We start from the raw sequence: 12,475 nt of genomic DNA on the forward strand, positions 1-12,475 counted from the left end.
TGCTCACTACCTATTTTCTTTAACAACCAGGGCAAAGGCAGAGCTTCATCAGAGGTTGGGAGACTGGAAAATGGCTCTTGGGCATGAACATGAGGAAAAGCATGGAACAAACAAAGCACCTGTATGTTGGTAGCAGGAGGCGGTGTGCGGTAGTGGAAACAATTGTACTGCTGCTGGCTCTTAACACCTCTATGACCTGGCTTTCATCACATTATGTCTGGGTACTGTTCCTTTGTGAAATGAGAAAAGCAGCATTAAGTGGAAAGAGCATGGGTTTTGGAGTTGGAATTAGGTTTGAATACTGGCTCTGCCACTAACTGTGTGACTGGGCAAATTATGTGTGATTGACCATCACCTTCTCTTTAAAAATAAGTGTAATGCCCACCTTGCAGCAGAGTTTTGAGGATTAATATCCATGTGATAATTCAGGTAAAGTGTCCATACGTGGTGGGAGCTCAGTGAGGGTTGTCCCTCTGCTCTCAGTAAATGGGAGGTATTGGGTTAATTTACCTGTGGTACCTCCTCCTGCTCATTATTTGATAATTTGACTTTAAAATGTGCTCTCCTATAATTAATGGCTTGAAATGCTTCAATTTTGAGGAAAGTCAGAATGTACAATGCATGTTCGCATTGTGGGCTTTCTGGAGAGTTTTCATCCCAAGTGTAGACATTAAACAGAAATAAAGTATAATGCTGGCATTGGCAGTCAAGGCAACCATGAACCTTAGAGCGCAACTATGTTATTATCAGGAATCTCTAAATCTGTTAATAGAGAAGCACATTTCAGTGGGGTTTGGTGATGTGCAATTGAGCACAAATATATAATCAGAACTCTCAAGACAAGGAGGAACATGTTTCCTCTTTACTGATACATAATAAATATGCTAAGAAGTATAACATTTTATCAAGAGGCTTAAAGATATAATTTCTTTTGAAGGACACAAAAGCTGGTATCAAAGGAAGGATCACCCATATGGTAGAAAATGTAGAGTTCATAAAGGTAATAATTTATTACTCAAAAGCACAATAAGGATAATACTTGTTATTCTAGACCGGTGCTACTCCATAGGCTGTGCACCCCATTGGCGGGCTGAGTTGTGACCAGCATTAGAAAAATAAACAGAATAGGAAATATCAAAGTGCATAGCTCACTACAAGAGTAATGTCTGGGGAAACTTTTGTTATGTACATATATGTGTACTGAATCATGAGGGACTATATACTTCTTCCTGAGGACCATGGTCAGAAAATTTGCAAGTCATTACTCTATATGATGGTATCAAAGGGCAGTATAATCAAATCTGTATCTTTAAAAAAAAAGCATTTGGTGTATTTCAGTGCCACAAAAGAGCCACAGCTTAAATTCTGCTACCAAAAAACAGAACAAAACAAAATCTATCCAGGTTGTAATTGTCAGGCCATCATCTTTAAGTTGTTACTTAACTGAGCAATATGCATAAATACTTCTAAAACAAACAGCTTTTTAAGAGTCCTGTTTGAGTGTGCAGAGTAGTATGCAGCACTCCAGTGGGGCTATCACAAATTTAGTTTTGAAAATCCCCTTACAGAAACCAGTAACATCTCTGTCCTTAATGGCTCTTTAGCAGGGTCTCAGCATGGACTACCAGTCTTGTCAAATATCATTCAATTGCAGGATCATTCAGAATGTTTAAAATAAATAAGAAAAGAGAGAAACTAGCAGAACAAATGAACTCCCAGATGAGATCACAAAATGGCACACACTCTAAGCATGAAAGGAATAGAGTGATAATTTGGGGAATCTGACCAAGCAGATTGAGGGTGGTGGCCACCTACGATGGACAAATGAGACTTGCCCCACATCTGTTATACTAAAAAGCTGCTGAGGATGGTTACCAGTGAGTTATACTGCAAAACTTCATTTTAAACGTTTTATGCTCTTAGCGGATCATCCCAAAATGAAGTACCCCATAAAACCATGGTAGGTGACCTTCTGAGTCCTTATATTCTAAATGAAAATCCCTGTAAGTTTGATAATTGACTCTGGTTAGTATTTGGGTTAATATTCAATTTTACTAAAGCTATGACTTTTTAATTGCAGAAAAAGTTGTTTCCTAACTATAAAGGTATTACGTTTGCTTTAAGTATTTTATGATTATGAATTCACCACCACTTTTGTTTAGCTGATTTAACACTTAAACTAAATGGATGAGGTCCAGGTCATTCACATTCAGTGTTTTCAGTAGTGTCTCTGAGAGAAAATTTGCACACCAAAAAATTCACCAATGTAAGTATACAATTAATGATTTTAGTAAATTTAGAGTTGTGCAACCATTGCCACAGTCCAGTTTTGGAACATTCCCATCACCCCAACAGTTCCCTCATGTTCATTTGTAGTTAATGCTGACATGGCTGGAAATAGGGTGAGGCAAGTGAACCATTTGACCCATGCACAAAATGTAAGGGGGTGCCAAAATCTTATTAATCAAGATAAATAGCATTTTGGTGGGCTATTTTATAAAATCAAAATTAATGCAAAAAATTCATGATGAACAAAATGTCAAAATGTAAATAAAAGCTACATGTGATCCTTGCACTTGTTCTACTCAGCCTCACTTGATTCACCCTAATCCTGGTCCTGATTAGCCCCTCTCTGCTCCCTCCAAGCCCCACAAACCACTAATGTAATTCCTGTCTCAGTTTGCCTATTCTGGACAAATGGAAAATTACAATATGGAATATTCAATAAATGGAATTCAGTAAATGCAGTCATTTAATATGTGGCCTTCTGTGCCTGACTTCTTTAATTTAGTATGTTTTCAAAGTTCATCCACGTTGTAGCATGAGTCAGTAGTCTGTTCTTTTTAATTGCTGAGTAGTATTCCATTGCATGGATATGCCGCATTTGTTTGCTCATTCACTTGTTGATGGATATTTGGGTTTCCACTTTGTGGCTATTATAAATAAGGCTCCTATGAACATTTGTGTATATAGGAACACCTTGTTTTATTGTGCTTCACTTTATTGCATTTGCAGATATTGCATTTTTTTGCAAATTGAAGGTTTGTGGCAACCCTTCAACAAATAAGCCCACCTGTGCCATTTTACCAAAAGGATTTGCTCACTTGTGTCTCTGCGTCACATTTTGTTAATTATCACACTTAAAAATTTTTCATTATTATTATACTCATTACAGTGACCTGTGATCAGTGATCTTTGATGTTACTATTGTAACTGGGTGATGAAATGAATTGTACCTGTCCAAGATGACAAACTTAATCAGTAAATGTTACGTGTGTTCTGACTGCTCCACCAGCCAGCCATTCTCCTTTCTCTCTCCCTCTCCTTGAGTCCCTCAATTGCCTGACACACAATAATATTGAAATTAGGCCAATTCGTAACCCTATAATGGCCTCTAGGTGTTCAAATGAGAGGAAGAGTCACATGTCTCTCACTTTGAATCCAAAGCTAGAAATGATTAAACTTAGTGAGGAGGGCATGTGAAAAGCTGAGACAGGCCTAAAGCTAGGCCTCTTGTGCCAAATGGTTAGCCAAGTTGTGAATGTAAAGGAAATGTTCTGGAAGGAAATTAAATGTGCTACTCCAATGAACAGGCAAATGATAAAGTGAAACAGCCTTACTGCTGACGTGGAGGAAGTTTAATGGTTTGGGTAGAAGATCAAACTAGCCATAACATTCCCTTAAGCCAAAGCCTCATCCAGAGCAGGGCCCTAACTCTCTTCAATTCTATGAAGGCTGAGAGAGGTGAGGAAGCTACAGATGAAAAGTTGGGAGCTAGCAGAGATTGGCTCATGAGGTGTAAGGAAAGAAGCCAACTCAGTAACATAAGAGGGCAAGGTGAGGCAGCAAGTTATCCAGAAGATCTGTCTGAGATTATTAATGAAGGCAGTTACACTAAAAAACAAATTTTCATTGTAAATGAAACAGCCTTCTATTGGAAGAAGATGCCACCTGGGACTTTCAGAGCTAGAAAGAAGTCAATGCCTGGCTTTAAAGCTTCAAAGGACAAGCTGACTCTTTTGTCAGGGGCCAGTGCAGCTGGTGACTTTAAGTTGAAGCCAAGCTCAATTTACCATTCAGAAAATCCTAGGATCCTTAAGAATTATGTTACATCTACTCTGCCTGTGCTCTATAAATGAAACAACAAAGCAAAGATGACAACACATCTGTTTACAGCATGGTTTACTGAATATTTTAAGCCCACTGTTGAGACCTGCTGCTCAGAAAAAAAAACATTCCTTTCAAAATATGATTCATTGACAATACACCTGGTCACCCAAGAACTCTGATAGGGAGATGAATGTTTCATGTCTAATACAACATCCATTCAGCAGCCCACGGATCAAGGCGTACTTTTGATTTTCAAGTCTTATTATTTAAGAAATCCACTTTATAAGGCTTTTGCTGCCATAGGTCATGATTCCTCTGATGGATCTAGGCAAAATCAATCGAAAACCTTTTGGAAAGGATTCCCTATTCTATATGCCATCAAGAACATTCATGATTCATGGGAAGAGGTCAAAATATCAACATTCACAGGAGTTTGAAAGAAGTTGATTCCAACCCTCATGGATGCCTTTGAGGAGTTCAAGACTTCAACAGAGGAAGTCACTGCAGATGTAGTATCAATAGCAAGAGAACTAGAATTAGAAGTGGAGCCCAAAGATAGTACTCAATTGCTGCAATCTCATGATAAAACTTTAACAGAAGAGTTTGCTCCTTATGGATGAGCAAAGAAAGTGGTTTCTTGAGATGGAAACTACTCCGGTGAGGATGCTGTGAAGACTGCTGAAATGACAGCAAAAGGTTTAGAATATTACATACACTTAGCTGATAAAAGCAGCAGCAGGTTTGAGAGAACTGACTCCAATTTGGAAGAAGTTCTATGGTGGGTAAAATGATGTTAACCAGCATTGCCTGCTACAGACAATAGTTTGTGAAAGGAAGAATCAATCAGTGTGGCAAACTTCACTGTTGTCTCATTGTAAGAAATTGCTACAGCCACCTCAGCCTTCATCAATCACCATCCCAATCCATCAGCAGCCATCAACATGAAGGCAAGACCCTCCACCAGCAAAAAGATTACAACTCGCTGAAAGCTTAGATGGTGGTTAGCATTTTATAGCATGAAGTATTTTTTATATAAAGTATTTACATTTTTTATACATGATGCTATTGCACATTTAATAGACTGCAGTATAGTGTAAACAGAAATGTTACATGCACTGGGAAGCCAAAAAATTTATTTGACTTGCTTTTTTGTGATATTCCCTTTATTGCAGTGGTCTGGCACTGAATCCGCACACCTTCAAGGCATGCCTGTGAGTCTTTGAGGGGATACATGTTTTCTTCCCTCTTAGGTAAATAACTAAGAGTGGAATTGCTGTGTCATATTTTGAGTGTCTAAGAAACTGCCAAACTATTTTCCAATTTGGCTGTAACATTTTGCATTCACACTATGAATGGATGAGAACTATAGTCATTCTATATTCTTGTCACCACTTGGTATTGTCTTTACTATGGCCACTGTAGAGGGTGTGGAGAGGTATCTAATTGTGATCTTAATTTGCACATTCCTGATGACTTATGATGTTGAACATGTGAATATTAGCCATTTGTATATCTCCTCTAGGGAAATGCCTATTCAGATCTTCTGCCCTTTAAAAATTTGGGTTTTCTTTTTATTGAGTTGCAAGAGATATTTATATATTCTGGATATAAATCCTCTGTCAGATGTATGATTTGCTAATATTTTCTCCCCACCTGTGGCTTGTCTTTTCAGTCTCTTAATGATGTCTTTTGAAATGCAAAAGTTTTGAATTTTGATGAAGTCCAGTGTATCATTTTTTTAAAAAGGGATTGTGATTTTTGTGTTTTGTAAACTTTCTGTCCAATCCAAAGTCACACAGACTTCCTCCTATATTTTCTTATAGAATTTTTACAGTTTTAATTATACAATTTAGTGAGATACTGCAATGAATAGTCAAGTAGTCTGACAGCAAAATGAAAATGGGAGGACACCGAAAGGGGAAGTAGGAGGGTTTTAAAGAAGAGTTCTGTCTTCTTTCCGATTTTTTCTAGATCCAATATCTGGGCAAATAAGAAAGTGTTTTAGTTCAATTAATGAGGAAACAATGCCTGTTTGATTTGATCAAGATTTAGTATTAGCTTAATCTGAATAATATTAATATTACCTGGTAATATTGCCTTTATCCAGAGTTTAAATGTTTGCTATACTGTGTATAAATGTACATCACCATAGAAATGTATGAAGGACATTAAAAGCAACACAACTCACTCGTTTCACGGATGCAGACAAACAGAATGGCTTGATGATAATTTGCCATTGGATGGAATGCTGAATGAAAGAAATCTGGACTTGAGATGGGTGGACACTAGATGAACATGAATGGATCATGGCCATAAAATGCAAGGAGGTATTAGGTATGACATAGAAACGAACCTTGGAGAAATATCACATCCTTGCTGCATAAAGGCACCCAAGGAAAACCACAGACTGTTAAATATTCCAAATTCATTTGGAGGATCAGGAGGACTTTGTGGGTCACGAGGTTCTTCATTGTTGTCTTCTAAGTGCCACTCATAAGGGCTGAATCTGCTGACCAGGAAAAGAACAACGCTGACTCCAATGTAAGCAAAGACGATGCACATCCAGATTTCATAAGCCAGGGGATCCAGGAACGAGAACACGCCTGGCTTTGATTTCTGAGGCTTCTTTATCATGATGGAGATGCCCAGGCTCATAAATGGCTTTGAGAAATCTATGACTTCTTCACGGACCAGCGTTATAGTGAGTGGAGCAACAGCTATATCGGCTCTCTGGAAACAAAACAAAACAAATTATTTTCCCTTTTAGAGACAGTATTTCCATCAGTCATTCGCCACTTATTATACCTGTTTGGTAGAAACATAAAATCTTAAATCACTACAGCCAACTGACCTGTCAGTGCTTTGGTTATCAAAATAGTAGCAGTCAATGGGTTCTAAAATGTTTAACTTGATGGTAAGTCAAGGAAAGGACACAGGCTGGCCTTTTGTCCTCTGAGAACTACTGGCTTAAGGCAAATGACACAGTGTTCCTTTCCTAGATTTCTTTTTGCTATCTTGCCCCTCAACTTGTACTCCCTTGCATCATATCACTGTTTAACTCTCATTTTCTTATTTTAATCTTCATGCTTTTATGTCTTATTCCCTTCACTTATGCGACTAGAATTTCTTGCGGGGCAAGATAGTCATCTTCACTTCTTATATGTGCCCCCTTCCCCACCATGAGGTGCAACACAGAACTATAGTACTCAGTTTAATGCTTGAGTGTTTGCTATTATTCTGGAAATCTTTTTTTCAGAGCATGTCTACTAAAACATAGGTTGCTTGAAGACAGGGACTCAGTCTTCAATTTTGCTATCTATCACTGCAACAGATCATAACTAAAGAAACTATAGATGCCTAAAATGTAAGCTGTTGGTTATTGAATATGAGATATGCAAACATGAAAGAATTCTGCACGGGCATTAAGAAGGATAAAGCAGTTCCTAGGTTACATGTAAGTTTATATAGTAAGCCATCATTTCTAGTGATAAATATCAGTGTAGCACTCACATGTATTGGACCAATAAAATAAATGTCTCAGTGGTGTATTGCATAATTAGCTCAGGCACAGGCAGGCAATAAATTTATATTAATCCCATGAAAAAATGCACTAGGAATTTCTGTACTGATTTCTTTTGTCTTCTACAATTATTCCTTTACAAATAATAGAAGGTTTTAGTCTGGAGGCAGGCCTTAAAGTGCAACTAGTAAAGTGCTTCTAAGGAAAGGCTTTTGGATGGTGTATCAGATATGAAGTGAAAACATCAATTTCAATAACCATTTTTTTCTTTTAGATAGAACTGTGCCTGCCTTAATGTCCCTGCCAGTGGGGAGACGTGGGGGAAGAATGATGAAGTCTAAGATAGAGTATGTGTTTTCAGAGAAACGATGTTTTACTACCTTGAATTACATACAATGACTCAAACTGGTGAAGAAACACTCCTTAATTAATTTAAGGGGAGATGCACATAATAAACAGGCAGCTAACATTTATCTAGTGCTTACTCTATGTGAGGCACTGTGCTAAGCACCTTATATATATTATCTCATTTAATTTTCACAGCAACCTGGAGGTTGGTACATGATCATTTGCATGTTTGAGAAGGAGAAACTGAAGTGCTGAAAGGCAGGGGTTAGAACTCTGGTCTTCAGATTCCAGAGCTCACTCTCTTAAGCACCATAATGTTCTAACTCCACAGGCACTTTCAGGTTTCTACTATATGCTACTTTTCTGTACAATAATCAACCTCAGCCAACCCTTCTCAGGTTCATTCCAGTGCATATTTGAGTGCCTATGCTCTGTCAAGCACTATTCTTGGTACTAGGGATGAAGCAGTGAGCAAGACAGACAAAACAGACAAAAAGCCTTATGCTTATGGAGAATATCCTGTATCTCAGTGGCAGCTAAAGAAAGTGTGCACTTACTGAAGCCAACAGCCTGCTGAGCAAAATCTACCTTGATGGCTCACTACCATCTCAAACTCCCATTTCTAAAGTTGAATCTATCACCTTCACCCTAAGTTGATTCTCCTCTAAATCTGTAAGTGATGCTCATTCCAAACTTCTCCCAGTCCCTAATCCTCACCAGTCCTACCTTCTCTGCAGACCATCTGGCCTTTTTATGGAGAAGATGGAGGCCATCTGATATGAGCTCTATCACCTCAGTGTCCTTCTCTTTCTCAACATATTGCTGTATCTTCATCCTTTCTCTCTTTCCCATTTCATAGACAATGAACTCCTTCTAAGATTTAATCCATTTATTCCTTGCATCCATATTGCCTCTTCTTCAAATTCAGCTCCATTTGCTTCCTTTCACTGATTTTCCCTTCTCACTCTATTCCGGTGGTTCTCGGCATGTGTTTCCCGGACTAGCAGCATTAGAGTCACCTGGGAACTTGTTGGAATGTATGGAATTAGAAACTCTGGGGGGGGGGGGTGCAGGGCCAGGTGGCCCTCCAGGTGATTCTAATGCTTGCTGTAACTTGAAAGCCAGTGATTGATCTTAGTCCCTTAAAATCACACTCAGGCAGTTCAGTTTACTGAGGAACAAAGATGAAACAAAACACAGCCCTCCCACCTTCTTTTGATGTTGCTACCCTCTTAACCATACGACAAGTCTCCCTATCACCACCAATCTTGAAAAAACACACCTTTTACTAGCTCTTGATTTTAACACCACTTTGTCCTTCTGTACTTGTGATCTAACTTCCATTCCCTCCAGTTAACTGAAAGTGCTTTCTGAAGTATATATTTGGTTACCAAATTCTAAGACCCGCCTTCAGATATCAACTCGTGTGATACCACAGGCCTTCTGCACTCTGTACCCTCTTTCTCTGGCTCTCTGGTACTGAAGGCTACGGGTTCTCCTCACATTTCTCTGAATGTTCCTTCTCTGGCTTTACTTCCTAGTTTTTTCAATCAAGATGTACCTCTGTGCCCCCAGAGTCTATTCATGGGGCTTGGCTTAGGAGATACTCAGTAAAGGTGTGTGGAATCAGCAAGTTTCCTTTAAGGTTCTGTCCTTCACTTTCTCCCTCAGTACTATTCCCTATGGCTTCAACCATCCCCTCTTTGCAGCTAAGTCCTAAATAACCAGTTCCACATTTCTAACTGGAGGGCAGCCAAAGACAAATTTTATCTATTTTATCTTTTTGCTTGGGGCCAGACCTAGTCATAGAAACAAAAGCTACTGAGGAGAATGGAATTAGCCAGAAATCTAGTGGGGTTTTTTGGCACAGAGGGTCTTAATCAGCTAGAAAGAGTCTTGTCATGCCAAGAGAATACAGAGCCACGTTCTATCCTTACCAACATGTTTCTGCCTCCTGCTCAGAACATGCAAATGCCCCTCTAGTATCATTTCCCATTTGATCTTATTTGAATTTAATTACTTAATTTGACTATGTTTTTGATCTTTTAATCTAAATAATTGATAGTGCTAAGAGCAATTGCCATTCTTTTTCTTTTTTGGATGGAATAAGGGACATTTGTGTGAGATAATCACTTTGGACTGAATTTAGGGGAATTGGGCTCTTTTTCAAGCACGTAAAGAAAGGAGTTTGAGAATCTTGACACCCTTTAAGAGAAAAAAATGAACTCAGTAACTGGAACACCTACCAGATGATAAGCACAGCTAAATACGAACAAGAGGTGGCTAGAGAGACAAAGAGGGACTCCCTTCTCTGGTTCCTGGGAACGTGCAGCAAAGGAACAGATTCACAAAGGAAACAATTTCTAGTTTGAAGTACTTGTGAAGTCACACAAGACAACAGGAAGAACCTGCTCCCCTCAGGCACTTGCCTTTTGTCCTCAGCCTGGCTTTTCTACCTTTTCTGAATTATTTCTTTCCAAGGAGCTTTTTCAAAGAAAGTGGAGACTGTGTTTTGGAGAGTGCTCCCTCAATGAAGAGCAGCGTTAAATCTGGGCTCAATTAAGCCTCATGGATGCAGACTGGGCTCCAAAATGGGAATTCCCATACTGAACCTTAAAAACAACCTTTTACAGACAGAAAAAGACAGCAAATAGCAACTAGCAGGTGGAAGAAGTCTCAACCTATGTAAGGGAACAGAGCTATCGATCAAGCCTCAAAGGATGGCCAGCTTGGCAGGGGACTTAGCACCCCTCCCATCTCTGGTGTGCTTGGTGAGACCAAAGCAGCAGAGCTGTCATATCAGCTCAGGCCAGCCTCGGAGAAATCTCTGCCCTCTGCCACCACTACCCACTCCTCCATAAGAAAAGAATGTTGTGATGGTTGGTGTGGAGAAAATAGAAGTGCCTATGGCCAGAATTCTCACCTGACCTTAACTACTCCATGTTATAATTGGCCTACTGCTAGGCTACTGCTTCCACACCCATAGGGAATAAGCTATTATTGACTGAGTCACTATATAAAGAGCTTTGCTCAGTGCCCTGGGCAGAGGCAGAGATGGAGGAGGATTACAGATCTGCAGACTGCTGGATGTGGACGAGATTCAAGTGCTCGACCTACCATTGGGAATATAAAGCTGGGTAATAAACCCTTTTACCCCAAGAATGTTCCATTGTCATTCCTCAGTCTCACTGAATGCATAGTGAACTTGCCTGGGACTGAAACCCTTAGGCAAGACAATTGGTTATTTCAGAGCCCAAGATCTGCTTGGCATAATGTCTGTGGAGCAATCAACATGATTACTAAAGGAAATGGGAGAAGCAGATAAGTAGTGTCAGAAAACACCTACTTGGCTTTCCTGGCACTGTCAGAGCCTGCAGATGAACGAAGAGGTCATTTTCAAGGCAAGTTAAAGATTTAGGAGGCCAGCAGGGACGGAAAAAGCAAGAAAGGCGACCTCCCACGTACTACTCCTTCCTGGTCTCTGCTCCTTCTGAAAGCCAGCTGTGGTTGGGAGCAAGGCTAGGGAGCAGGGGAAATTCGGACTCAGTAATGAAGTGCCTAACTTGTGGTGTCCTGAAACAAGGCAGCAGCCTTTGTTCTCAAGTCTCTACCTGTGCTACTACCCGCAGTAGGCAGGCCAGTTTCAGAAACTTAGGGCGCTCCCGGTGGTGGACAACAACGAGAAAGTGCAAAGAGCTCAGGGAGAGTTTGTTAGCACTTTTGCTCTCATGTTGACTAGGTAAAGGATTTTAATCAAGTGGCTGAGTGGCTGTTTGGGCTCAGTAAACACTCCAAATTAGGTTTGATTTTTACACTCACCAGTGGCAAACACAGAGTGAATGCTTTATCAGAGGGGATTTAGCTTGAGGGTATTTATAATCCTTTTCAGAGGTGGGTTGCTAAAGTCATAAATTTCATAAAATTTAAAAACCAACAAACTCATATGGACAGGGATGATGCGCTTGAAGATGACAGGTTTAAGACAGAAATGACTCGTAGTTTAAATGTCACTTGAAACTTGTTTTTGAGCTGAAAGGCTTATGTTATATCTTAAAGTATTTTCATCTGCTTATCTGATACGAAACTGGTAACTCACCTGGAGACTATGCATGAGCAGGAACTTGTCAGCCACCATTTTACAGCATTTTCTAAAAGCAAGGGGTTGGGGGATGCGAGGGAGGGGCTAGGTGACATACTGGTGTATAATGTGTAAGATAGTATATGTTATCTGAGAGAAAAGGCTGACATGACCTGACCCCTTATCTCTGCATGAACCATGAGGTTCTGGTAGCCTTCCTTGGGCAGACATTTCCTTTGGAAAGTTTGAATGTGTTGGAGAAAGCAGTGTGGCAGAATCAAGCCGGACAATAGGAATGTAATTGCACACATTGGGGGACAGGACTTTAACAGCTTCACTGGCTGCACTCTGTGGGGGTATTTACTGCCTGCAGTTGCTAAGATCTGGAGGAAGGTGTGAGGTCTATTTAAATCTGTGCA

The 12,475-nt window shown here is 39.8% G+C and overlaps 1 protein-coding gene across 7 annotated transcripts in view; it reads right to left on the minus strand.

Moving 5' to 3' along the window:
• The window catches only part of GRIA3 (glutamate ionotropic receptor AMPA type subunit 3), a 260,360-nt gene that overhangs the window by 65,231 nt on the left and 182,654 nt on the right, over nt 1-12,475 (minus strand). For all 7 annotated transcript variants that reach the window (XR_005023809.2, XM_036880848.2, XM_036880847.2 and 4 more), the window contains one exon: nt 6,464-6,840. Coding sequence is in view for 6 of the 7 variants with exons in the window: in XM_036880848.2 (XP_036736743.1) it covers nt 6,464-6,840 (377 nt within the window). In the remaining variant the exon portion in view is untranslated. The remainder of the gene's footprint in view (nt 1-6,463; nt 6,841-12,475) is intronic.

This window comes from Manis pentadactyla, chromosome X, assembly GCF_030020395.1.
Source record: "Manis pentadactyla isolate mManPen7 chromosome X, mManPen7.hap1, whole genome shotgun sequence".
Lineage (NCBI taxonomy): Eukaryota > Metazoa > Chordata > Mammalia > Pholidota > Manidae > Manis > Manis pentadactyla.